The following is a 24,631-nucleotide window of genomic DNA, read 5'->3' on the forward strand; positions in this document are numbered from 1 at the left end:
CTAACCAGACCCAGACAACAGTCCAGCACAACAACACCCCCCTAACCAGACCCAGACAACACAACAACACCCCCTCAACCAGAACCAGACAACAGTCCAGCACAACAACACCCCCCTAATCAGACCCAGACAACAGTCCAGCACAACAACACCCCCTCAACCAGACCCAGACCCAGACAACACAACAACACCCCCTCAACCAGACCCAGACAACAGTCCAGCACAACAACACCCCCTTAACCAGACCCAGACAACAGTCCAGCACAACACCAACCCCTTAACCAGACCCGGAGTGCTGGAGGAGGAGAGAGACAAATCTGCACTCTGGAATGTGGTGAGAGAAACAGCAGGAGAAGAACAGAGCAGTAGAGGAGAGAATGGCATGTGACACAGAACAACCCATTAGAGAGCTGGCCACCCCCACAGAGAAGCCAGCAGAACAGCCCACCTCAGACCCAGACCATAGCCTCAACACCACAGCAGAACAGACCCAGACCAGCACCAGACCATAGCCTCGACACCACAGCAGAACAGACCCAGACCAGACCCAGACCATAGCCTCAACACCACAGCAGAACAGACCCAGACCCATAGCCCCAACACCACAGCAGAACAGACCCAGACCCATAGCCCCAACACCACAGCAGAACAGACCCAGACCAGACCCAGACCATAGCCTCAACACCACAGCAGGATAGACAAATGAAGAACCCCAAGCCCAGTGGATCCCACCCCCCTGACAGCATTTTAACCTCTTCGCTATAGGGGGCAGTATTTTCACAGCCGGATGAAAAACGTACCCAAATTAAACGGCCAACTTCTCGGGCCCAGAGTCAAATATTTGCATATTATTAGTAGATTTGGATAGAAAACACTCTGAATGGTGTCTGAGTATAACAGAACTCATATGGCAGGCAAAAACCTGAGAAAATTCCAAGCAGGAAGTGGCCTGTCTGAGAATTTGTAGTTCTTCTTTTGATTCTCTATCGAAACTACAGTATCTGTGGGGTTATGTACCACTTTCTAAGGCTTCCATTGGCTCTCTAAAGCCTTCAGAAAGCAGATTGAGGCGTCTCCTGTCTCTGGGCAGAGTATAGTAGCTCAGTTTCTCAGTGGTCTGCCTGGTGACAAAGAGATTGGATATGCGCGTTCACGCGACCACGCTGTTTTTTCTTTTCCTCTTTGAATGAATACACTATTGTCCGGTTGGAATATTATCGCTATTTTACGAGAAAAATGCCATAACAAATGATTTTAAACAGCGTTTGACATGCTTCTAAGTACGGTAATGGAACATGTTGATTTTTTTGGGCTCGAAATGCGCTTGCGCGTTACCCTTTGGATAGTGACCTGAACGCACGAACAAAACGGAGGTATTTGGATATAACTATGGATTATTTGGAACCAAAACAACATTTCTTGTGGAAGTAGCAGTCCTGGGAGTGCATTCTGACGCAGATCAGCAAAGGTAATCCAATTTTTCTAATACTAATTCTGACTTTAGTGTGCCCCGAACTTGGCGGGTGTCAAAATAGCTAGCCGTGATGGCTGAGCTATGTACTCAGAATATTGCAAAATGTGCTTTCGCCGAAAAGCTAATTTAAAATCTGACATAGCGATTGCATAAAGGAGTTCTGCATCTATAATTCTTAAAATAATTGTTATGTATTTTGTCAACGTTTATCATGAGTAATTTAGTAAATTCACCGGCAGCTTTCGGTGGGAATACATTTTCTGAACATCACACGCCAATGTAAAAAGCTGTTTTTTTATATAAATATGAACTTGATTGAACAAAACATGCATGTGTTGTTTAACCTGTTGGGGATAGGGGGCAGTATTTGCACGGCCGGATAAAAAACGTACCCGATTTAATCTGGTTACTACTCCTGCCCAGTAACTAGAATATGCATATAATTATTGGCTTTGGATAGAAAACACCCTAAAGTTTCTAAAACTGTTTGAATGGTGTCTGTGAGTATAACAGAACTCATATGGCAGGCAAAAACCTGAGAAGATTCCTTACAGGAAGTGGCCTGTCTGACAAGTTCTTGTTCTTCTTGGCTCTGTTTATTGAAAACTGAGGATCTTTGCTGTAACGTGACACTTCCTACGGCTCCCATAGGCTCTCAAAACCCGGGAAAAAGCTGAATGATGTAATTCCAGCTGAAAAACATTAGCGCGTTTGGATAGTGGCCGGTCAGAGTACCATCAGACTGAGGCTCGTGCACGAGGGGATCCCAAGTTTGAATTTTTTCGTCTTTGAACGTAAACACGCTTTCCCGGTCGGAATATTATCGCTTTTTTACGAGAAAAATGGCATAAAAATGTATTTTAAACAGCGGTTGACATGCTTCGAAGTATGGTAATGGATTATTTAGAATTTTTTTGTCACGAAACGCGTCGTGCGCGTCACCCTTCTTTACACTTCGGATAGTGTCTTGAACGCACTAACAAAACAGAGGATATTTGAACATAACTATGGATTATTTTGAACCAAACCAACATTTGTTATTGAAGTAGAAGTCCTGGGAGTGCATTCTGACGAAGAACAGCAAAGGTAATAACATTTTTCTTATAGTAAATCTGACTTTGGTGAGTGCTAAACTTGCTGGGTGTCTAAATAGCTAGCCCTGTGATGCCGGGCTATCTACTGAGAATATTGCAAAATGTGCTTTCACCGAAAAGCTATTTTAAAATCGGACATATCGAGTGCATAGAGGAGTTCTGTATCTATAATTCTTAAAATAATTGTTATGTTTTTTGTGAACGTTTATCGTGAGTAATTTAGTAAATTCACCGGAAGTTTGCGGGGGGTATGCTAGTTCTGAACGTCACATGCTAATGTAAAAAGCTGGTTTTTGATATAAATATGAACTTGATTGAACAAAACATGCATGTATTGTATAACATAATATCCTAGGTGTGTCATCTGATGAAGATCATCAAAGGTTAGTGCTGCATTTAGCTGTGGTTTGGGTTTATGTGACATTATATGCTAGCTTGAAAAATGGGTGTCTGATTATTTCTGGCTGGTTACTGACATAATCGAATGTTTTGCTTTCGTTGTAAAGCCTTTTTGAAATCGGACAGTGTGGTTAGATTAACGAGAGTCTTGTCTTTAAAATGGTGTAAAATAGTCATATGTTTGAGAAATTGAAGTAATAGCATTTCTAAGGTATTTGAATAACGCGCCACGGGATTCCACTGGCTGTTGAGTAGGTGGGACGAATTCGTCCCGCCGACCCTAGAGAGGTTTTAACAGCAGCTACTATGACTAGCCCCAGTGTAATTCTCCCTTAACAGCAGCTACTATGACTAGCCCCAGTGTAATGCTCCCTTAACAGCAGCTACTATGACTAGCCCCAGTGTAATGCTCCCTTAACAGCAGCTACTATGACTAGCCCCAGTGTAATTCTCCCTTAACAGCAGCTACTATGACTAGCCCCAGTGTAATTCTCCCTTAACAGCAGCTACTATGACTAGCCCCAGTGTAATTCTCCCTTAACAGCAGCTACTATGACTAGCCCCAGTGTAATTCTCCCTTAACAGCAGCTACTATGACTAGCCCCAGTGTAATTCTCCCTTAACAGCAGCTACTATGACTAGCCCCAGTGTAATTCTCCCTTAACAGCAGCTACTATGACTAGCCCCAGTGTAATTCTCCCTTAACAGCGGCTACTATGACTAGCCCCAGTGTAATTCTCCCTTAACAGCAGCTACTATGACTAGCCCCAGTGAACTCACTTCAGCTGATCCAGAGGTGCTGACTATCCAGTGGACGTAGTTGTCTGGTCCCTCCACATTGATGTCTGTTAGGTGCTGCTGCAGGGCTGGACAACACAACAGGATATAGACATGGTTTCCTTTAGGTTTGCACCCATCAAGACAAAATAAGCAGTTCTATTCATTTATTTCTATGAATTGTTTAAAATGTTAATAATAAAACACTCACCCATAAAACCACCTTTTGCTATACTGACGTATTCTTTGTTTTTCTGTGAGAGAAAACCCCTCATTAGCACTGACAGATTGGTTGAATTATAACAAAAACGGTTGAATTATAACAAAAACGGTTGAATTATAACAAAAAACGGTTGAATTATAACAAAAAAGGGTTGAATTATAACAAAAAAAACGGTTGAATTATAACAAAAACGGTTGAATTGTAATAAAAAAACGGTTGAATTATAACAAAAACGGTTGAATTGTAACAAAAAAGGTTGAATTGTAATAAAAAAAGGTTGAATTATAACAAACATGGTTGAATTGTAATTAAAAAAAGGTTGAATTGTAACAAAAAGGGTTGAATTATAACAAAAAAAGGATTGAATTATAACAAAAAAGGTTGAATTGTAATAAAAAAAGGGTTGAATTATAACAAAAACGGTTGAATTATAACAAAAAAAGGGTTGAAATATAACAAAAATGGTTGAATTGTAATAATAAAAAATGGTTGAATTATAACAAAAAGGGTTGAATTATAACAGAAAGGGTTGAATTATAACATAAACGGTTGAATTGTAATAAAAGAATGGTTGAATTATAACTAAAAACGGTTGAATTATAACAAAAAGGGTTTAATTGTAATAAAAAAAAAGGTTGAATTATAACAAAAAGGGTTTAATTGTAATTTAAAAAAAGGTTGAATTATAACAAAAAGGGTTTAATTGTAATCAAAAACAGTTGAATTGTGATCTAAAAAAGGTTGAATTGTAATAACAGGCATGCAACTAATGCCCAACAAGATGTAGGCTGAATCACTGTCTATTTTGTAACACTACACTCCTACCTGTAGGAAGTGTGCCAGCACCATGTTCATGTACATGTCCTCCTCCTCCCTCCCTGAGCCCATGAAGCAGAGGTGTTCTCCACTAGCGATGGAGCCAGACTCCAGGCTCTGCTTCTGGGCCTCCAGGAGGGACTTCACTGATAGGCTGAACTCTGACGGGTTCTGCAGCATCTAGAGACACACAGCAACAGATGAAAGAGGTTAAGGTTGTGAGTCCCAAATGGCACCCTATTCCCTATATAGTGTGCACTACTTTTGACCAGAGCCCATATAGTGCACTATATAGGGAATAGGGTGCCATTTTGACAGAGTAAGACCACACAGAGAGAGAGGGAGAGAGTAAGACCACTATCCCCTAAAAGCCGATTTACACCCTACTGAGACAGACGATTTACACCCTTCTGAGACAGGTATTTATATATATAACCCTTTATTTAACCAGGTATTTATATATTATATATATATCCCTTTATTTAACCAGGTATTTATATATTATATATATAACCCTTTATTTAACCAGGTATTTATATATATATCCCTTTATTTAACCAGGTATTTATATATATAACCCTTTATTTAACCAGGTATTTATATATTATATATATAACCCTTTATTTAACCAGGTATTTATATATTATATATATAACCCTTTATTTAACCAGGTATTTATATATTATATATATATATAACCCTTTATTTAACCAGGTATTTTTATATACACTGCTCAAAAAAATAAAGGGAACACTTAATCAACACATCCTAGATCTGAATGAAAGAAATAATCTTATGAAATACTTTTTTCTTTACATAGTTGAATGTGCTGACAACAAAATTACACAAAAATAATCAATGGAAATCCAATTTATCAACCCATGGAGGTCTGGATTTGGAGTCACACTCAAAATTAAAGTGGAAAACCACACTACAGGCTGATCCAACTTTGATGTAATGTCCTTAAAACAAGTCAAAATGAGGCTCAGTAGTGTGTGTGGCCTCCACGTGCCTGTATGACCTCGCTACAACGCCTGGGCATGCTCCTGATGAGGTGGCGAATGGTCTCCTGAGGGATCTCCTCCCAGACCTGGACTAAAGCATCCGCCAACTCCTGGACAGTCTGTGGTGCAACGTGGCATTGGTGGATGGAGCGAGACATGATGTCCCAGATGTGCTCAATTGGATTCAGGTCTGGGGAACGGGCGGGCCAGTCCATAGCATCAATGCCTTCCTCTTGCAGGAACTGCTGACACACTCCAGCCACATGAGGTCTAGCATTGTCTTGCATTAGGAGGAACCCAGGGCCAACCGCACCAGCATATGGTCTCACAAGGGGTCTGAGGATCTCATCTCGGTACCTAATGGCAGTCAGGCTACCTCTGGCGAGCACATGGAGGGCTGTGCGGCCCCCCAAAGAAATGCCACCCCACACCATGACTGACCCACCACCAAACCGGTCATGCTGGAGGATGTTGCAGGCAGCAGAACGTTCTCCACGGCGTCTCCAGACTCTGTCACGTCTGTCACATGTGCTCAGTGTGAACCTGCTTTCATCTGTGAAGAGCACAGGGCGCCAGTGGCAAATTTGCCAATCTTGGTGTTCTCTGGCAAATGCCAAACGTCCTGCACGGTGTTGGGCTGTAAGCACAACCCCCACCTGTGGACGTCAGGCCCTCATACCACCCTCATGGAGTCTGTTTCTGACTGTTTGAGCAGACACATGCACATTTGTGGCCTGCTGGAGGTCATTTTGCAGGGCTCTGGCAGTGCTCCTCCTGCTCCTCCTTGCACAAAAGCGGAGGTAGCGGTCCTGCTGCTGGGTTGTTGCCCTCCTACGGCCTCCTCCACGTCTCCTGATGTACTGGCCTGTCTCCTGGTAGCGCCTCCATGCTTTGGACACTACGCTGATAGACACAGCAAACCTTCTTGCCACAGCTCGCATTGATGTGCCATCCTGGATGAGCTGCACTACCTGAGCCACTTGTGTGGGTTGTAGACTCCGTCTCATGCTACCACTAGAGTGAAAGCACCGCCAGCATTCAAAAGTGACTAAAACATCAGCCAGGAAGCATAGGAACTGAGAAGTGGTCTGTGGTCACCATCTGCTGAACCACTCCTTTATTGGGGGTGTCTTGCTTATTGCCTATAATTTCCACCTGTTGTCTATTCCTTTTGCACAACAGCATGTGAAATTTATTGTCAATCAGTGTTGCTTCCTAAGTGGACAGTTTGATTTCACAGAAGTGTGATTGACTTGGAGTTATATTGTGTTGTTTAAGTGTTCCCTTTATTTTTTTGAGCAGTATATATTATATATAACCCTTTATTTAACCAGGTATTTATATATTATATATATAACCCTTTATTTAACCAGGTATTTATATATTATATATATAACCCTTTATTTAACCAGGTATTTATATATTATATATTATATATATATATAACCCTTTATTTAACCAGGTATTTATATATTATATATATATATAACCCTTTATTTAACCAGGTATTTATATATTATATATTATATATATATATAACCCTTTATTTAACCAGGTATTTATATATTATATATTATATATATATATATAACCCTTTATTTAACCAGGTATTTATATATTATATATTATATATACAATCCTTTATTTAGCCAGGTAGGCTAGTTGAGAACAAGTTCTCATTTACAACTGTGACCTGGCCAAGATAAAGCAAAGCAGTTTGACACATTCAACAACACAGAGTTACACATGGGATAAACAAGCGTAGAGTCAATAATACAGTAGAAAAGGTCTATGTACAGTGTGTGCAAATTAGGTAAGATTAGGGAGGTAAGGTAATGAATAGGCCAGTGGTGAAATAATTACAATATACCAATTAAACACTGGAGTGATGGATGTGCAGAAGATTAATGTACAAGTAGAGATACTGGAGGGCAAAAGAGCAAAAATAAATAAATAATATGTGGATGAGGTAGTTGGATGGGCTATTTACAGATGGGCTATGTACAGCTGCAGTGATCGGTAAGCTGCTCTGACAGATGATGCTTAAAGTTAGTGAGGGAGATATGAGTCTCCAGCTTCAGTGGTTTTTGCAATTCATTCCAGTCATTGGCAGCAGAGAACTGGAAGGAAAGGCGGCCAAAGGAGGTGTTGGCTTTGGGGGTGACCAGTGAGATATACCTGCTGGAGCACATGCTATGGGTGGGTGCTGCTATGGTGACCAGTGAGCTAAGATAAGGTGGGGCTTTACCTAGCAGAGACTTATAGATCACCTGGAGCCAGTGGGTTTGCTGACGAATATGTAGCGAGGGCCAGCCAACGAGAGCGTACAGGTCGCAGTGGTGGGTGGTATATGGGGCTTTGGTGACAAAACGGATGGCACTGTGATAGACTACATCCAATTTTCTGAGTAGAGGTTTGGAGGCTATTTTGTAAATGACATCGCCGAAGTCGAGGATTGGTAGGATGGTCAGTTTTACGAGGGTATGTTTGGCGGCATGAGTGAAGGATGCTTTGTTGCGAAATAGGAAGCCGATTCTAGATTTAATTTTGGATTGGAGATGTTTAATATGAGTCTGGAAGGAGAGTTTACAGTCTAACCAGACACCTAGGTATTTGTAGTTGTCCACATATTCTAAGTTAGAACCGTCCAGAGTAGTGATGCTGGATGGGCGGGCGGGAAGCAATCAGCTGAAGAGCATGCATTTAGTTTTACTTGCATTTAAGAGCAGTTGGAGGCCACGGAAGGAGAGTTGTATGGCATTGAAGCTCGTTTGGAGGTTTGTTAACACAGTGTCCAAAGAAGGGCCAGATGTATACAGAATGGTGTCGTCTGCGTAGAGGTGGATCAGAGAATCACCAGCAGCAAGAGCGACATCATTGATGTATACAGAGAAAAGAGTCGGCCCAAGAACTGAACCCTGTGGCACCCCCATAGAGACTGCCAGAGGTCCGGACAACAGGCCCTCCGATTTGACACACTGAACTCTGTCTGAGAAGTAGTTGGTGAACCAGGCGAGGCAGTCATTTGAGAAACCAAGGCTGTTGAGTCTGCCGATAAGAATACGGTGATTGACAGAGTCGAAAGCCTTGGCCAGGTCGATGAAGACGGCTGCACTACTGTCTTTTATCGATGGCGGTTATGATATCGTTTAGTACCTTGAGCGTGGCTGAGGTGCACCCATGACCAGCTCTGAAACCAGATTGCATAGTGGAGAAGGTACGGTGGGATTCGAAATGGTCGGTGATCTGTTAATTAACTTGGCTTTCGAAGACTTTAGATAGGCAGGGCATGATGGATATAGGTCTGTAACAGTTTGGGTCTAGAGTGTCTCCCCCTTTGAAGAAGGGGATGACCGCAGCAGCTTTCCATTCTTTAGGGATCTCAGATTATATGAAAGAGAGGTTGAACAGGCTAGTAATAGGGGTTGCAACAATTTTGGCAGATAATTATAGAAAGAGAGGGTCCAGATTGTCTAGCCCGGCTGATTTGTAGGGATCCAGATTTTGCAGCTCTTTCAGAACATCTGCTATCTGGATTTGGGTGAAGGAGAAGCTGGGGGGGGCTTGGGCCAGTAGCTGTGGGGGTGCGGAGCTGTTGGCCGGGGTAGAGGTAGCCAGGTGGAAAGCATGGCCAGCCGTAGAAAAATGCTTATTGAAATGATCGATTATAGTGGATTTATCAGTGGTGACAGTGTTTCCTAGTCTCAGTGCAGTGGGCAGCTGGGAGGAGGTGCTCTTATTCTCCATGGACTTTTTGGAATTAGTGCTACAGGAGGCAAATTTCTGTTTGAAAAAGCTAGCCTTACCTAACTGACTGTGTATATTGGCTCCTGACTTCCCTGAAAAGTTGCATATCGCGGAGGCTATTCGATGCTAATGTAGAACGCCACAGGATGTTTTTGTGTTGGTTAAGGGCAGTCAGGTCTGGAGAGAACCAAGGGCTATATCTGTTCATAGTTCAACAGTTTTTTGAATGGGGCATGCTTATTTAAGATGGTGAGGAAGGCACTTTTAAAAGAACAATCAGACATCCTCTACTGACGGGATGAGGTCAATATCCTTCCAGGATACCCGGGCCAGGTCGATTAGAAAGGCCTGCTCGCTGAAGTGTTTTAGGGAGCGTCTGACAGTGATGAGGGGTGTTCGTTTGACAGCGGACCCATTACAGACGTAGGCAATGAGGCAGTGATCGCTGAGATCTTGGTTGAAGACAGCAGAGGTGTATTTAGAGGGCAAGTTGGTCAGGATGATATGTATGAGGGTGCCCATGTTTACGGATGTAAGGTTGTACCTGTACTCCTGTACCACATGAAAATTGTAACGCACAGTATCATTCCTTGAGCAGCAGTGGGGGCAGTGGTGTGTAGGCACTGAAACTCGCTTGGTTCCTTGATCTTATCTATAGGCACTGCATCAAAGCAGCCTATTTTGTTAATTAAATCTAATCCCAGCGACTGTTCAAACAGTAAACCCTAATCCCAGCTACTGTTCAAACAGTAAACCCTAATCCCAGCTACTGTTCAAACAGTAAACCCTAATCCCGGCTACTGTTTAAACAGTAAACCCAAATCTGAGCGACTGTTTAAACAGTAAACCCAACAACATTGTAGGGATGGGCACGAATATTCAAAACAGATGTTAGTATTTCATTACTTATAAAAATATATACAGTTGAAGTCGGAAGTTTCTATACACCTTCGCCAAATACATTCAAACTCAGTTTTTCACAATTCCTGACATTTAATCCTAGTAGAAATTCCCTGTTTTAGGTCAGTTAGGATCCCCACTATATTTTAAGAATGTTAAATGTCAGAATAATAGTAGAGAGAATCATTTAATTCAGCTTTTATTTATTTCTTTCATCACATTCCCAGTGGGTCAGAAGTTTACATACACTCAATTAGTATTTGGTAGCACTGCCTTTAAATTGTTTAACTTGGGTCAAACGTTTCAGGTAGCCTTCCACAAGCTTCCCACAATAAGTTGGGTGAATTTTGCCCCATTCCTCCTGATAGAGCTGGTGTAACTGAGTCAGGTTTGTAGGCCTCCTTGCTCACACACACTTTCAGTTCTGCCCACAAAAGTTCTATAGGATTAAGGTCAGGGCTTTGTGATGGCCACTCCAATACCTTGACTTTGTTGTACTTAAGCCATTTTGCCACAACTTTGGATGTATGTTTGGGGTCATTGTCCATTTGGAAGACCCATTTGCGACCAAGCTCTAACTTCCTGACTGATGTCTTGAGATGTTGCTTCAATATATCCACCTAATTTTCCTGCCTCGTGATGCCATCTATTTTGTGAAGTGCACCAGTTCCTCCTGCAGCAAAGCATCCCCACAACATGATGCTGCCACCTTCGTGCTTCACGGTTGGGATGGTGTTCTCCGGCTTACAAGCCTCCCCCTTTTTCCTCCAAACATAACAATGGTCATTATTGCCAAACAGTTCTATTTTTGTTTCATCAGACCAGATGGAGATTTGTAATCAATGTAAAATGGAATTAGAGAATGAATTTCGCTAAATGAGAAGGAGCTCCAGTGATCAACCAGCTGTTGATTCATATCAATGGAGTTGTTGTCGAGAAGGATGGGGAGTTGAGCAATATAGCCTCAATTAGCCTTGCTAGCTAGCTTCTTTACATCGATTTGATGCAGTCAAAATACTACCAGACAAGATGATGGAAAACCTATCACAGCAACAAGTCTGTCTAATTTGCACGAGTCCGTTTGGCTACTTTCTCCCTCTCGGGTCAGACACACGAGCCCCTCCCCCACACGTGCTGAAAAAAAAAGTGCACCACAGATCGCTGACGTTTTACGTGCTCCTAACCGTTTTATTATGTTTGTTTTTTTACTTATTTTGTACATAATGTTGCTGCTACCATCTCTTATGACCAAAAATAACTTCTGGACATCAGAACAGCGATTACTCACCACGGACTGGCAGAAGCTTTTTTTCTTTCCTTTAACGAGTCTGATGAGCCCGACATGAACGTCATACTGCTTTCCCCAAGTCCAAATCCCCGTCATTTGTGTGAAGAGACGAGGGAGAAAAATAGGATGGAGGTCGGGCTGCCTTCTGAGGATTCGTAGGCGATCCAATAAACCCCCACTGCCATCCGTTCTACTAGCTAACGTGCAATCATTGGAAAATAAAATCAACGACCTACGAGGAAGATTAAACTACCAACGGGACATTAAAAGCTGTAAAATCTTATGCTTCACGGAGTCGTGGCTGAACAACGACATTATACATACAGCTGGCTGGTTATACGCTGTATCGGCAGGACAGAACAGCAGCGTCTGGTAAAACAAGGGGTGGCGGACTATGCATATATGTAAACAACAGCTGGTGCACGATATCGCAGGATGTCTCGAGGTTTTGATTGCCTGAGGTAGAGTATCTCATGATAAGATGTAGATCACACAATCTACTGTACATACCCCAACCAGAAGCCATGGATTACTGGCAACATCAACACTGAGCTAAAGGCTAGAGCTTATAAGAAAACCAGCTATGCCCTCAGACGAACCATCAAACAGGCAAAAAAGGACTAAGACAAATCGTACGACACCGGCTCTGGCGCTCGTCAGATGTGGCAGGGCTTGCAAACCATTACAGACTACAAAGGGAAGCATAGCCGAGAGCCTATCAGACGAGCTAAACTACTTCTATGCTCGCTTTGAGGCAAATAACACTGAAACATGCTTGAGAGCACCAGCTGTTCCAGACGACTGTGATCACCCAATCTGCAGCCGATGTGAACAAGACCTTTAAACAGGTCAACATTCACAACGCCGCAGGGCCGGACGGATTACCAGGACGTGTACTCAGAGCATGCGCTGACCAACTGGCAAGTGTCTTCACTAACATTTTCACCATCTTCCTGTCCCAGTCCGTAATACCAACATTTTTCAAGCAGACCACCATAGTCCCTGTGCCCAAGAACACTAAGGTAACCTGCCCAAATGACTACCGACCCGTAGCACTCACGTCTGTAGCCATGAAGTGATTTGAAAGGCTGGTCCTGTCTCACATCAACACCACCATCCCAGAAACCCTAGACCCACTAAAACTCACATACCGCCCCAACAGATCCACATCAATCTCTATTGCATTCCACACTGCCCTTTCCCACCTGGACAAAAGGAACACCAATGTGAGAATGCTGTTCATTGACTACAGCTCAGCGTTCAACACCATAGTGCCCTCAAAGCTCATCACTAAGCTAAGGACCCTGGGACTAAACACCTCCCTCTGCAACTGGATCCTGGACTTCCTGTTCACCCATGACTGCATGGCCAGGCACGACTCCAACACCATCATTAAGTTAGCCGATGACACAACAGTGGTCACCGACAACAATGGGACAGCCTATAGGGAAGAGGTCAGAGACCTGGCCGTGTGGTGCCAGGACAACAACCTCTCCCTCATTGTGATCAAGACAAAGGAGATGATTGTGGACTGCAGGAAAAGGAGGACCGAGCACGCCCCCATTCTAATTAACGGGGCTGATCAAATGGCTACCCAGACTATTTGCATTGCCCCCCCCCCCCCACCAACCTCTTCTACGCTGCTGCTACTCTCTGTTATTATCTATGCATAGTCACTTTAATAACTCTACCTACATGTACATATTACCTCAATACATTGACTCTGTACCGGTACCCCCTGTATATAGCCTCCACATTGACTCTGTACCGGTACCCCCTGTATATAAACTCCACATTGACACTGTACCGGTACCCCCTGTATATAGCCTCCACATTGACTCTGTACCGGTACCCCCTGTATATAGCCTCCACATTGACTCTGTACCGGTACCCCCTGTATATAGCCTCCACATTGACTCTGTACCGGTACCCCCAGTATATAGCCTCCACATTGACTCTGTACCGGTACCCCCAGTATATAGCCTCCACATTGACTCTGTACCGGTACCCCCTGTATATAGCCTCCACATTGACTCTGTACCAGTACCCCCTGTATATAGCCTCCACATTGACTCTGTACCGGTAGCCCCCTGTATATAGCCTCCACATTGACTCTATACCGGTACCCCCTGTATATAGCCTCCACATTGACTCTGTACCGGTACCCCCTGTATATAGCCTCCACATTGACTCTGTACCGGTACCCCCTGTATATAGCCTCCACATTGACTCTGTACCGGTACCCCCTGTATATAGCCTCCACATTGACTCTGTACCGGTAGCCCCCTGTATATAGCCTCCACATTGACTCTGTACCGGTACCCCCTGTATATAGCCTCCACATTGACTCTGTACCGGTACCCCCTGTATATAGCCTCCACATTGACTCTGTACCGGTAGCCCCCTGTATATAGCCTCCACATTGACTCTGTACCAGTACCCCCTGTATATAGCCTCCACATTGACTCTGTACCGGTACCCCCTGTATATAGCCCCACTATTGTTTTTTTTACTTCTGCTCTTTAATTATTTGTTATTCTTATCTCTTACTTTTTGCTGTTGTTGGTATTTTCTTAAAACTGCACTGTTGGTTAAGGGCTTGTAAGTAAGCATTTCACTCTAAGGTCTACACCTGTTGTATTCGGCGCATGTGACAAATAAAATGTGATTTGTGTGAATACTTTGATAGTATACTAAATCAACCTTATTACTTTGGATTGTGGGGCAGTTCAATCCTCCCCCTATTCTCCTCTCCTCCCCGTTCTCCTCCCCCGTCCCCGTCTCACCAAGTCTGAGTCCAGGTGGAAGGCAGTAGAGAGGTGTCCAGCGTTGTACTGCTCAGCAGGTCGACAGTCCACCACAAAGAACCGAACTCCTTCCTGGGACAGGTCGATAGAGACATTTCTATTACATGTAGTAGGAATATCAAAGAAATGCGTAGGTTGGTTATTGCTACTAAAATGCTACATTAATCCTTAGGGTAATTAGCCATTTGATTTTCCACTAACGTTTTCAGTCCAACTAAAAGTGTCACAACAGTAACATGTTCAGCGAAAATGAAATCCTTGTTGAACGCACCTCAGGGGTGCTGCTACTCACAGGCTGCAGCTGGTTGGCCTGCAGTATCTCAGGGACAGACACAGGAAGACAGAGAGCCTGACTCAGATCCATGTCTTCCTCTTTCAGTGCCACCAGGCTGGACCCAAACAAGTTCTGGTTCTCCTACAGACACAGAGAGAGAGAGAGAGTCAGTCTGGTTCTCCTACAGAGACAGAGAGACAGAGACGGAGCAGAGACGAGAGACGAGCAGAGAGACAGAGACGGAGAGCAGAGACGGAGAGACAGAGAGACACAGAGAGAGCACGGGGGACAGAGAGAGAGACAGAGAGAGAGACACAGAGAGAGACACGAGCCAGAGAGAGCACGGAGAGACACAGAGAGAGACACAGAGAGAGCACAGAGAGAGACAGAGAGAGACAGAGAGAGTCTGGTTCTCCTACACACACACACAGAGAGACATAGAGCTACATACATTATGAAAGCTAGCAACTTAACATGACCCACTGAAGAGAATTAAAACAGTTGAGAGAAATGTAAAGGTATCCTCCAAGGAAAAACATGTTTCACGCTGCTTCTTCTTCCCTAATAACACTGCCACTCACTGCATGGGCAGCAACTTCAGTTATACTGAACAGGGCTCCATGTAAGGCGTATTGTACTGAGAATGCTGTTCATTGACTACAGCTCAGCGTTCAACACCGTAGTGCCCTCAAAGCTCATCACTAAGCTAAGGACCCTGGGACTAAACACCTCCCTCTGCAACTGGATCCTGGACTTCCTGACGGGTCGCCCCCAGGTGGTAAGGGTAGGTAACAACATATCCGCCATGCTGATCCTCAACACAGGGGCCCCTCAGGGGTGCGTGCTTAGTCCCCTCCAGTACTCCCTGTTCACTCATGACTGCACGGCCAGGCACGACTCCAACACCATCCAGCACCATCATCATCACCCCTGTATATAGCCTCCACATTGACTCTGTACCGGTACCCCCTGTATATAGCCTCCACATTGACTCTGTACCGGTACCCCCCTGTATATAGCCTCCACATTGACTCTGTACCGGTACCCCCTGTATATAGCCTCCACATTGACTCTGTACCGGTACCCCCTGTATATAGCCTCCACATTGACTCTGTACCGTAACACCCTGTATATAGCCTCCACATTGACTCTGTACCGGTACCCCCTGTATATAGCCTCCACATTGACTCTGTACCGGTACCCCCTGTATATAGCCTCCACATTGACTCTGTACCGTAACACCCTGTATATAGCCTACACATTGACTCTGTACCGGTACCCCCTGTATATAGCCTCCACATTGACTCTGTACCGGTACCCCCTGTATATAGCCTCCACATTGACTCTGTACCGGTACCCCCTGTATATAGCCTCCACATTGACTCTGTACCGGTACCCCCTGTATATAGCCTCCACATTGACTCTGTACCGGTACCCCCTGTATATAGCCTCCACATTGACTCTGTACCGGTACCCCCTGTATATAGCCTCCACATTGACTCTGTACCGGTACCCGTATTAATCAGGGCCCCATGCCAGCTGTATTGAGCGGGGGCCCCATGCCAGCTGTATTGAGCAGGGGGCCCCATGCCAGCTGTATTGAGCGGGGGCCCCATGCCAGCTGTATTGAGCAGGGGGCCCCATGCCAGCTGTATTGAGCAGGGGGCCCCATGCCAGCTGTATTAAGCAGGGCCCCATGCCAGCTGTATTAAGCAGGGCCCCATGACAGTACTTTACCTTTCTCAGAGACAGAGGGGTCTTGCTCCAGTAATACTGGGCCAGAGAGAACAGGTCTTCTATATCATCAGCCTCTAACAGGGCAGGAGAGTCCTCCAACATCTCTGTAACACACAAAACACACAGGGTAGAATCCCGCATTCAATACACAGCAGCCGAGAAGCTGAATCCAGAAGCAGATAACTCACTGATGATATCTTCTTTACTGTCCCCTTCTTGTTGCAGGATGTTATCTCTATGGGGGAACCAAAAGTAATAATGTAATATCAGAACACTGAAGACCTTGTACTGATCCGTTTGTGATATTACTTTGCGGTAGCTATGTGTTGTAATCTGGTTTGTTTTATGAATATGTTGCAATAGTGGGTACTTGGCGTTGACGAGGATGATGAGCAGGAGGAAGAAGATGAGGAAAGGGTCGGCCTGTTGGAGGTAAAAGTCCCACATGGCCTGAGTCACCTCTGGTAGGCAATGACTGGAGAACAGACTGCCTAGCTGTAGGATACACAACACACCAGTCACAATCCACCATCCCACTGCAAGGAACATTTCACACCTAATAGGCTGTACTGACATACCCAGTGTATAGTGTAGGAGTCTGGGGTTAGATATCTATCTATATCTATATATCACACACACACACACACACACACACACACACACACACACACACACACACACACACACACACACACACACCCAGTCTGGGGTTAGATATCTATCTATCTATCCCCACACACACACACCCAGTCTGGGGTTAGAGATATAGATATACCCAGTGTATAGTGAAGGAGTCTGGGGTTAGATATCTATCTATCTATCTATCTATCTATCTATATCTATATATATATCTATATAGATATACCCAGTCTGGGGTTAGATATACACACCCAGCCTGGGGTTAGATATACACACCCAGCCTGGGGTTAGATATCTATCTATCTATCTATACACACACACACCCAGTCTGGGGTTAGAGATATAGATATACCCAGTGTATAGTGTAGGAGTCTGGGGTTAGAGATATAGATATATAGATATACCCAGTGTATAGTGTAGGAGTCTGGGGTTAGAGATATAGATATATAGATATACCCAGTGTATAGTGTAGGAGTCTGGGGTTAGAGATATAGATATATAGATATACCCAGTGTATAGTGTAGGAGTCTGGGGTTAGAGATATAGATATATAGATATACCCAGTGTAAAGTGTAGGAGTCTGGGGTTAGAGATATAGATATAGATATATAGATATACCCAGTGTAAAGTGTAGGAGTCTGGGGTTAGAGATATAGATATATAGATATACCCAGTGTATAGTGTAGGAGTCTGGGGTTAGAGATATAGATATATAGATATACCCAGTGTAAAGTGTAGGAGTCTGGGGTTAGAGATATAGATATATAGATATACCCAGTGTAAAGTGTAGGAGTCTGGGGTTAGAGATATAGATATATAGATATACCCAGTGTATAGTGTAGGAGTCTGGGGTTAGAGATATAGATATATAGATATACCCAGTGTATAGCGTAGGAGTCTGGGGTTAGAGATATAGATATATAGATATACCCAGTGTATAGTGTAGGAGTCTGGGGTTAGAGATATAGATATACCCAGTGTATAGTGTAGGAGTCTGGGGTTAGAGATATAGATATACCCAGTGTAATGTGTAGGAGTCTGGGGTTAGAGATATAGATATACCCAGTGTATAGTGTAGGAGTCTGGGGTTAGAGATATAGATATATAGATATACCCAGTGTATAGTGTAGGAGTCTGGGGTTAGAGATATAGATATACCCAGTGTATAGTGTAGGAGTCTGGGGTTAGAGATATAGATATAGATATATAGATATACCCAGTGTAAAGTGTAGGAGTCTGGGGTTAGAGATATAGATATAGATATATAGATATACCCAGTGTAAAGTGTAGGAGTCTGGGGTTAGAGATATAGATATATAGATATACCCAGTGTATAGTGTAGGAGTCTGGGGTTAGAGATATAGATATAGATATATAGATATACCCAGTGTATAGTGTAGGAGTCTGGGGTTAGAGATATAGATATATAGATATACCCAGTGTATAGTGTAGGAGTCTGGGGTTAGAGATATAGATATAGATATATAGATATACCCAGTGTATAGTGTAGGAGTCTGGGGTTAGAGATATAGATATATAGATATACCCAGTGTAATGTGTAGGAGTCTGGGGTTAGAGATATAGATATATAGATATACCCAGTGTATAGTGTAGGAGTCTGGGGTTAGAGATATAGATATATAGATATACCCAGTGTATAGTGTAGGAGTCTGGGGTTAGAGATATAGATATATAGATATACCCAGTGTAATGTGTAGGAGTCTGGGGTTAGGGATATAGATATACCCAGTGTATAGTGTAGGAGTCTGGGGTTAGAGATATAGATATATAGATATACCCAGTGTAAAGTGTAGGAGGCTGGGGTTAGAGATATAGATATATAGATATACCCAGTGTATAGTGTAGGAGTCTGGGGTTAGAGATATAGATATATAGATATACCCAGTGTATAGTGTAGGAGTCTGGGGTTAGAGATATAGATATACCCAGTGTAAAGTGTAGGAGTCTGGGGTTAGAGATATAGATATACCCAGTGTATAGTGTAGGAGTCTGGGGTTAGAGATATAGATATATAGATATACCCAGTGTAATGTGTAGGAGTCTGGGGTTAGAGATATAGATATATAGATATACCCAGTGTAAAGTGTAGGAGTCTGGGGTTAGAGATATAGATATATCCAGTGTATAGTGTAGGAGTCTGGGGTTAGAGATATAGATATATAGATATACCCAGTGTAATGTGTAGGAGTCTGGGGTTAGAGATATAGATATATAGATATACCCAGTGTAATGTGTAGGAGTCTGGGGTTAGAGATATAGATATATAGATATACCCAGTGTAATGTGTAGGAGTCTGGGGTTAGAGATATAGATATACCCAGTGTAATGTGTAGGAGTCTGGGGTTAGAGATATAGATATATAGATATACCCAGTGTATAGTGTAGGAGTCTGGGGTTAGAGATATAGATATATAGATATACCCAGTGTATAGTGTAGGAGTCTGGGGTTAGAGATATAGATATACCCAGTGTATAGTGTAGGAGTCTGGGGTTAGAGATATAGATATACCCAGTGTAATGTGTAGGAGTCTGGGGTTAGAGATATAGATATATAGATATACCCAGTGTAATGTGTAGGAGTCTGGGGTTAGAGATATAGATATATAGATATACCCAGTGTAATGTGTAGGAGTCTGGGGTTAGAGATATAGATATATAGATATACCCAGTGTAATGTGTAGGAGTCTGGGGTTAGAGATATAGATATATAGATATACCCAGTGTATAGTGTAGGAGTCTGGGGTTAGAGATATAGATATATAGATATACCCAGTGTAATGTGTAGGAGTCTGGGGTTAGAGATATAGATATACCCAGTGTAATGTGTAGGAGTCTGGGGTTAGAGATATAGATATATAGATATACCCAGTGTAATGTGTAGGAGTCTGGGGTTAGAGATATAGATATATAGATATACCCAGTGTAATGTGTAGGAGTCTGGGGTTAGAGATATAGATATATAGATATACCCAGTGTAATGTGTAGGAGTCTGGGGTTAGAGATATAGATATATAGATATACCCAGTGTATAGTGTAGGAGTCTGGGGTTAGAGATATAGATATATAGATATACCCAGTGTAATGTGTAGGAGTCTGGGGTTAGAGATATAGATATAGATATATAGATATACCCAGTGTATAGTGTAGGAGTCTGGGGTTAGAGATATAGATATATAGATATACCCAGTGTATAGTGTAGGAGTCTGGGGTTAGAGATATAGATATAGATATATAGATATACCCAGTGTATAGTGTAGGAGTCTGGGGTTAGAGATATAGATATATAGATATACCCAGTGTAATGTGTAGGAGTCTGGGGTTAGAGATATAGATATATAGATAGACCCAGTGTAATGTGTAGGAGTCTGGGGTTAGAGATATAGATATATAGATATACCCAGTGTATAGTGTAGGAGTCTGGGGTTAGAGATATAGATATATAGATATACCCAGTGTAAAGTGTAGGAGTCTGGGGTTAGAGATATAGATATATAGATATACCCAGTGTATAGTGTAGGAGTCTGGGGTTAGAGATATAGATATATAGATATACCCAGTGTAATGTGTAGGAGTCTGGGGTTAGAGATATAGATATATAGATATACCCAGTGTAATGTGTAGGAGTCTGGGGTTAGAGATATAGATATACCCAGTGTAATGTGTAGGAGTCTGGGGTTAGAGATATAGATATACCCAGTGTATAGTGTAGGAGTCTGGGGTTAGAGATATAGATATACCCAGTGTAATGTGTAGGAGTCTGGGGTTAGAGATATAGATATATAGATATACCCAGTGTAATGTGTAGGAGTCTGGGGTTAGAGATATAGATATATAGATATACCCAGTGTATAGTGTAGGAGTCTGGGGTTAGAGATATAGATATATAGATATACCCAGTGTAATGTGTAGGAGTCTGGGGTTAGAGATATAGATATATAGATATACCCAGTGTAATGTGTAGGAGTCTGGGGTTAGAGATATAGATATATAGATATACCCAGTGTAATGTGTAGGAGTCTGGGTTGAGAGATATAGATATAGATATACCCAGTGTAATGTGTAGGAGTCTGGGGTGATCTTCTTGGTGTCGAGGAAGGAGCAGAGTTGTGGTTCGTGATACTGAAGCAGCAGTCTGTACAGGTGGAACGGCCGGCCCTTCACTACACAGTCCCTGGACAAGAAGATGCACCGTTAGTTACACACAGGATGTGTGTGTGTGTGTTCCTGTGTGTGTGTGTCTGTGTTCCTGTGTGTGTGTTCCTGTGTTCCTGTATGTGTGTGTGTGTTCCTGTGTTCCTGTATGTGTGTGTGTGTGTTCCTGTATGTGTGTGTGTGTTCCTGTATGTGTGTGTGTGTGTGTGTGTGTTCCTGTATGTGTGTGTGTGTGTTCCTGTATGTGTGTGTGTGTGTGTTCCTGTATGTGTGTGTGTGTGTGTTCCTGTGTGTGTGTGTGTGTGTGTTCCTGTGTGTGTGTGTGTGTGTGTGTCACGTTAGTCATCTCTAAATTACACTAAGTGTTATTATATATTCATCATGTTTAGCATAGTATAACGTACAGTATGCATTAAGGTCTCTGTAATAGAATAAACATGGTATAAATTAATGTAGATATTAATACATGCATTTCTATAGCTTCCTACAAACGTACAATGGTGGGGGAGAGCCAAGATGGAGGCGTTGGCTTCAACACAATGGTGGGGGAGAGCCAAGATGGAGGCGTTGGCTTCAACACAATGGTGGGGGAGAGCCAAGATGGAGGCGTTGGCTTCAACACAATGGTGGGGGAGAGCCAAGATGGAGGCGTTGGCTTCAACACAATGGTGGGGGAGAGCCAAGATGGAGGCGTTGGCTTCAACACAATGGTGGGGGAGAGCCAAGATGGAGGCGTTGGCTTCAACACAGTCATCTAGATCAGGGTTTCCCAACCCACTCCTCGGCCCCAAGAAGTTTCACGTTTGTTTAACCCTAAACTGGTACACCTGATTTAATTAGTCAAAGGCTTGATGATTAGTTGACTAATTGAATCAGGTGTGCTAGTTGGGTTAAAACAGGAAGGTGAAACGTCTGAGGGAAACCAGGATCTAGTGTCTACATAAGAGGAGGCTGCTGAGGGGAGGACGGCTCATACTAATGGCTGGAATGGAAACCATGTGTATGATCTATCCCGCCCCAGGCCTCCCGCCCCAGGCCTCCCGCCCCAGGCCTCCCGCCCCAGGCCTTCCATCCCAGGCATTACCACAAGCCCGTCCTCCACAATTATGGTGTTAGCAACCTGTGTTATACGGTGCCTTCGGAAAGTATTTATTGTAGAGGTGTGTGTCTGTCCGTCCGTGGTATATATTTATTGTAGAGGTGTGTGTCTGTCCGTCCGTGGTATATATTTATTGTAGAGGTGTGTGTCTGTCCGTCCGTGGTATATATTTATTGTAGAGGTGTGTGTCTGTCCGTCCGTGGTATATATTTATTGTAGAGGTGTGTGTCTGTCCGTCCGTGGTATATATTTATTGTAGAGGTGTGTGTCTGTCCGTCCGTGGTATATATTTATTGTAGAGGTGTGTGTCTGTCCGTCCGTGGTATATATTTATTGTAGAGGTGTGTGTCTGTCCGTCCGTGGTATATATTTATTGTAGAGGTGTGTGTCTGTCCGTCCGTGGTATATATTTATTGTAGAGGTGTGTGTCTGTCCGTCCGTGGTATATATTTATTGTAGAGGTGTGTGTCTGTCCGTCCGTGGTATATATTTATTGTAGAGGTGTGTGTCTGTCCGTCCGTGGTATATATTTATTGTAGAGGTGTGTGTCTGTCCGTCCGTGGTATATATTTATTGTAGAGGTGTGTGTCTGTCCGTCCGTGGTATATATTTATTGTAGAGGTGTGTGTCTGTCCGTCCGTGGTATATATTTATTGTAGAGGTGTGTGTCTGTCCGTCCGTGGTATATATTTATTGTAGAGGTGTGTGTCTGTCCGTCCGTGGTATATATTTATTGTAGAGGTGTGTGTCTGTCCGTCCGTGGTATATATTTATTGTAGAGGTGTGTGTCTGTCCGTCCGTGGTATATATTTATTGTAGAGGTGTGTGTCTGTCCGTCCGTGGTATATATTTATTGTAGAGGTGTGTGTCTGTCCGTCCGTGGTATATATTTATTGTAGAGGTGTGTGTCTGTCCGTCCGTGGTATATATTTATTGTAGAGGTGTGTGTCTGTCCGTCCGTGGTATATATTTATTGTAGAGGTGTGTGTCTGTCCGTCCGTGGTATATATTTATTGTAGAGGTGTGTGTCTGTCCGTCCGTGGTATATATTTATTGTAGAGGTGTGTGTCTGTCCGTCCGTGGTATATATTTATTGTAGAGGTGTGTGTCTGTCCGTCCGTGGTATATATTTATTGTAGAGGTGTGTGTCTGTCCGTCCGTGGTATATATTTATTGTAGAGGTGTGTGTCTGTCCGTCCGTGGTATATATTTATTGTAGAGGTGTGTGTCTGTCCGTCCGTGGTATATATTTATTGTAGAGGTGTGTGTCTGTCCGTCCGTGGTATATATTTATTGTAGAGGTGTGTGTCTGTCCGTCCGTGGTATATATTTATTGTAGAGGTGTGTGTCTGTCCGTCCGTGGTATATATTTATTGTAGAGGTGTGTGTCTGTCCGTCCGTGGTATATATTTATTGTAGAGGTGTGTGTCTGTCCGTCCGTGGTATATATTTATTGTAGAGGTGTGTGTCTGTCCGTCCGTGGTATATATTTATTGTAGAGGTGTGTGTCTGTCCGTCCGTGGTATATATTTATTGTAGAGGTGTGTGTCTGTCCGTCCGTGGTATATATTTATTGTAGAGGTGTGTGTCTGTCCGTCCGTGGTATATATTTATTGTAGAGGTGTGTGTCTGTCCGTCCGTGGTATATATTTATTGTAGAGGTGTGTGTCTGTCCGTCCGTGGTATATATTTATTGTAGAGGTGTGTGTCTGTCCGTCCGTGGTATATATTTATTGTAGAGGTGTGTGTCTGTCCGTCCGTGGTATATATTTATTGTAGAGGTGTGTGTCTGTCCGTCCGTGGTATATATTTATTGTAGAGGTGTGTGTCTGTCCGTCCGTGGTATATATTTATTGTAGAGGTGTGTGTCTGTCCGTCCGTGGTATATATTTATTGTAGAGGTGTGTGTCTGTCCGTCCGTGGTATATATTTATTGTAGAGGTGTGTGTCTGTCCGTCCGTGGTATATATTTATTGTAGAGGTGTGTGTCTGTCCGTCCGTGGTATATATTTATTGTAGAGGTGTGTGTCTGTCCGTCCGTGGTATATATTTATTGTAGAGGTGTGTGTCTGTCCGTCCGTGGTATATATTTATTGTAGAGGTGTGTGTCTGTCCGTCCGTGGTATATATTTATTGTAGAGGTGTGTGTCTGTCTGTCTGTCCGTGGTATATATTTATTG

The 24,631-nt window shown here is 43.2% G+C and overlaps 1 protein-coding gene across 6 annotated transcripts in view; it reads right to left on the reverse strand.

Annotated features, from left to right (window-relative positions):
- The window catches only part of tbc1d23 (TBC1 domain family, member 23), a 63,775-nt gene that overhangs the window by 21,391 nt on the left and 17,753 nt on the right, over positions 1-24,631 (reverse strand). For 3 of the 6 annotated variants that reach the window (XM_082962808.1, XM_082962805.1, XM_082962809.1), the window contains exons 5-13: positions 21,248-21,371; positions 16,911-17,035; positions 16,729-16,775; positions 16,541-16,644; positions 14,822-14,944; positions 14,509-14,601; positions 4,793-4,963; positions 3,956-3,998; positions 3,748-3,833 (exon numbers count right to left, since the gene is read on the reverse strand). In XM_082962808.1, coding sequence (XP_082818934.1) covers positions 3,748-3,833; positions 3,956-3,998; positions 4,793-4,963; positions 14,509-14,601; positions 14,822-14,944; positions 16,541-16,644; positions 16,729-16,775; positions 16,911-17,035; positions 21,248-21,371 — 916 coding nt within the window. Of the gene's footprint in view, positions 1-3,747; positions 3,834-3,955; positions 3,999-4,792; positions 4,964-14,508; positions 14,602-14,800; positions 14,945-16,540; positions 16,645-16,728; positions 16,776-16,910; positions 17,036-21,247; positions 21,372-24,631 lie in introns of all 6 variants that reach the window. The other 3 variants (XM_082962806.1, XM_082962807.1, XM_082962804.1) reach the window with 1 other exon arrangement.

Source organism: Salmo salar, chromosome 16 (assembly GCF_965601325.2).
Source record: "Salmo salar chromosome 16, fSalSal1, whole genome shotgun sequence".
In the NCBI taxonomy this organism is placed as follows: Eukaryota; Metazoa; Chordata; class Actinopteri; order Salmoniformes; family Salmonidae; genus Salmo; species Salmo salar.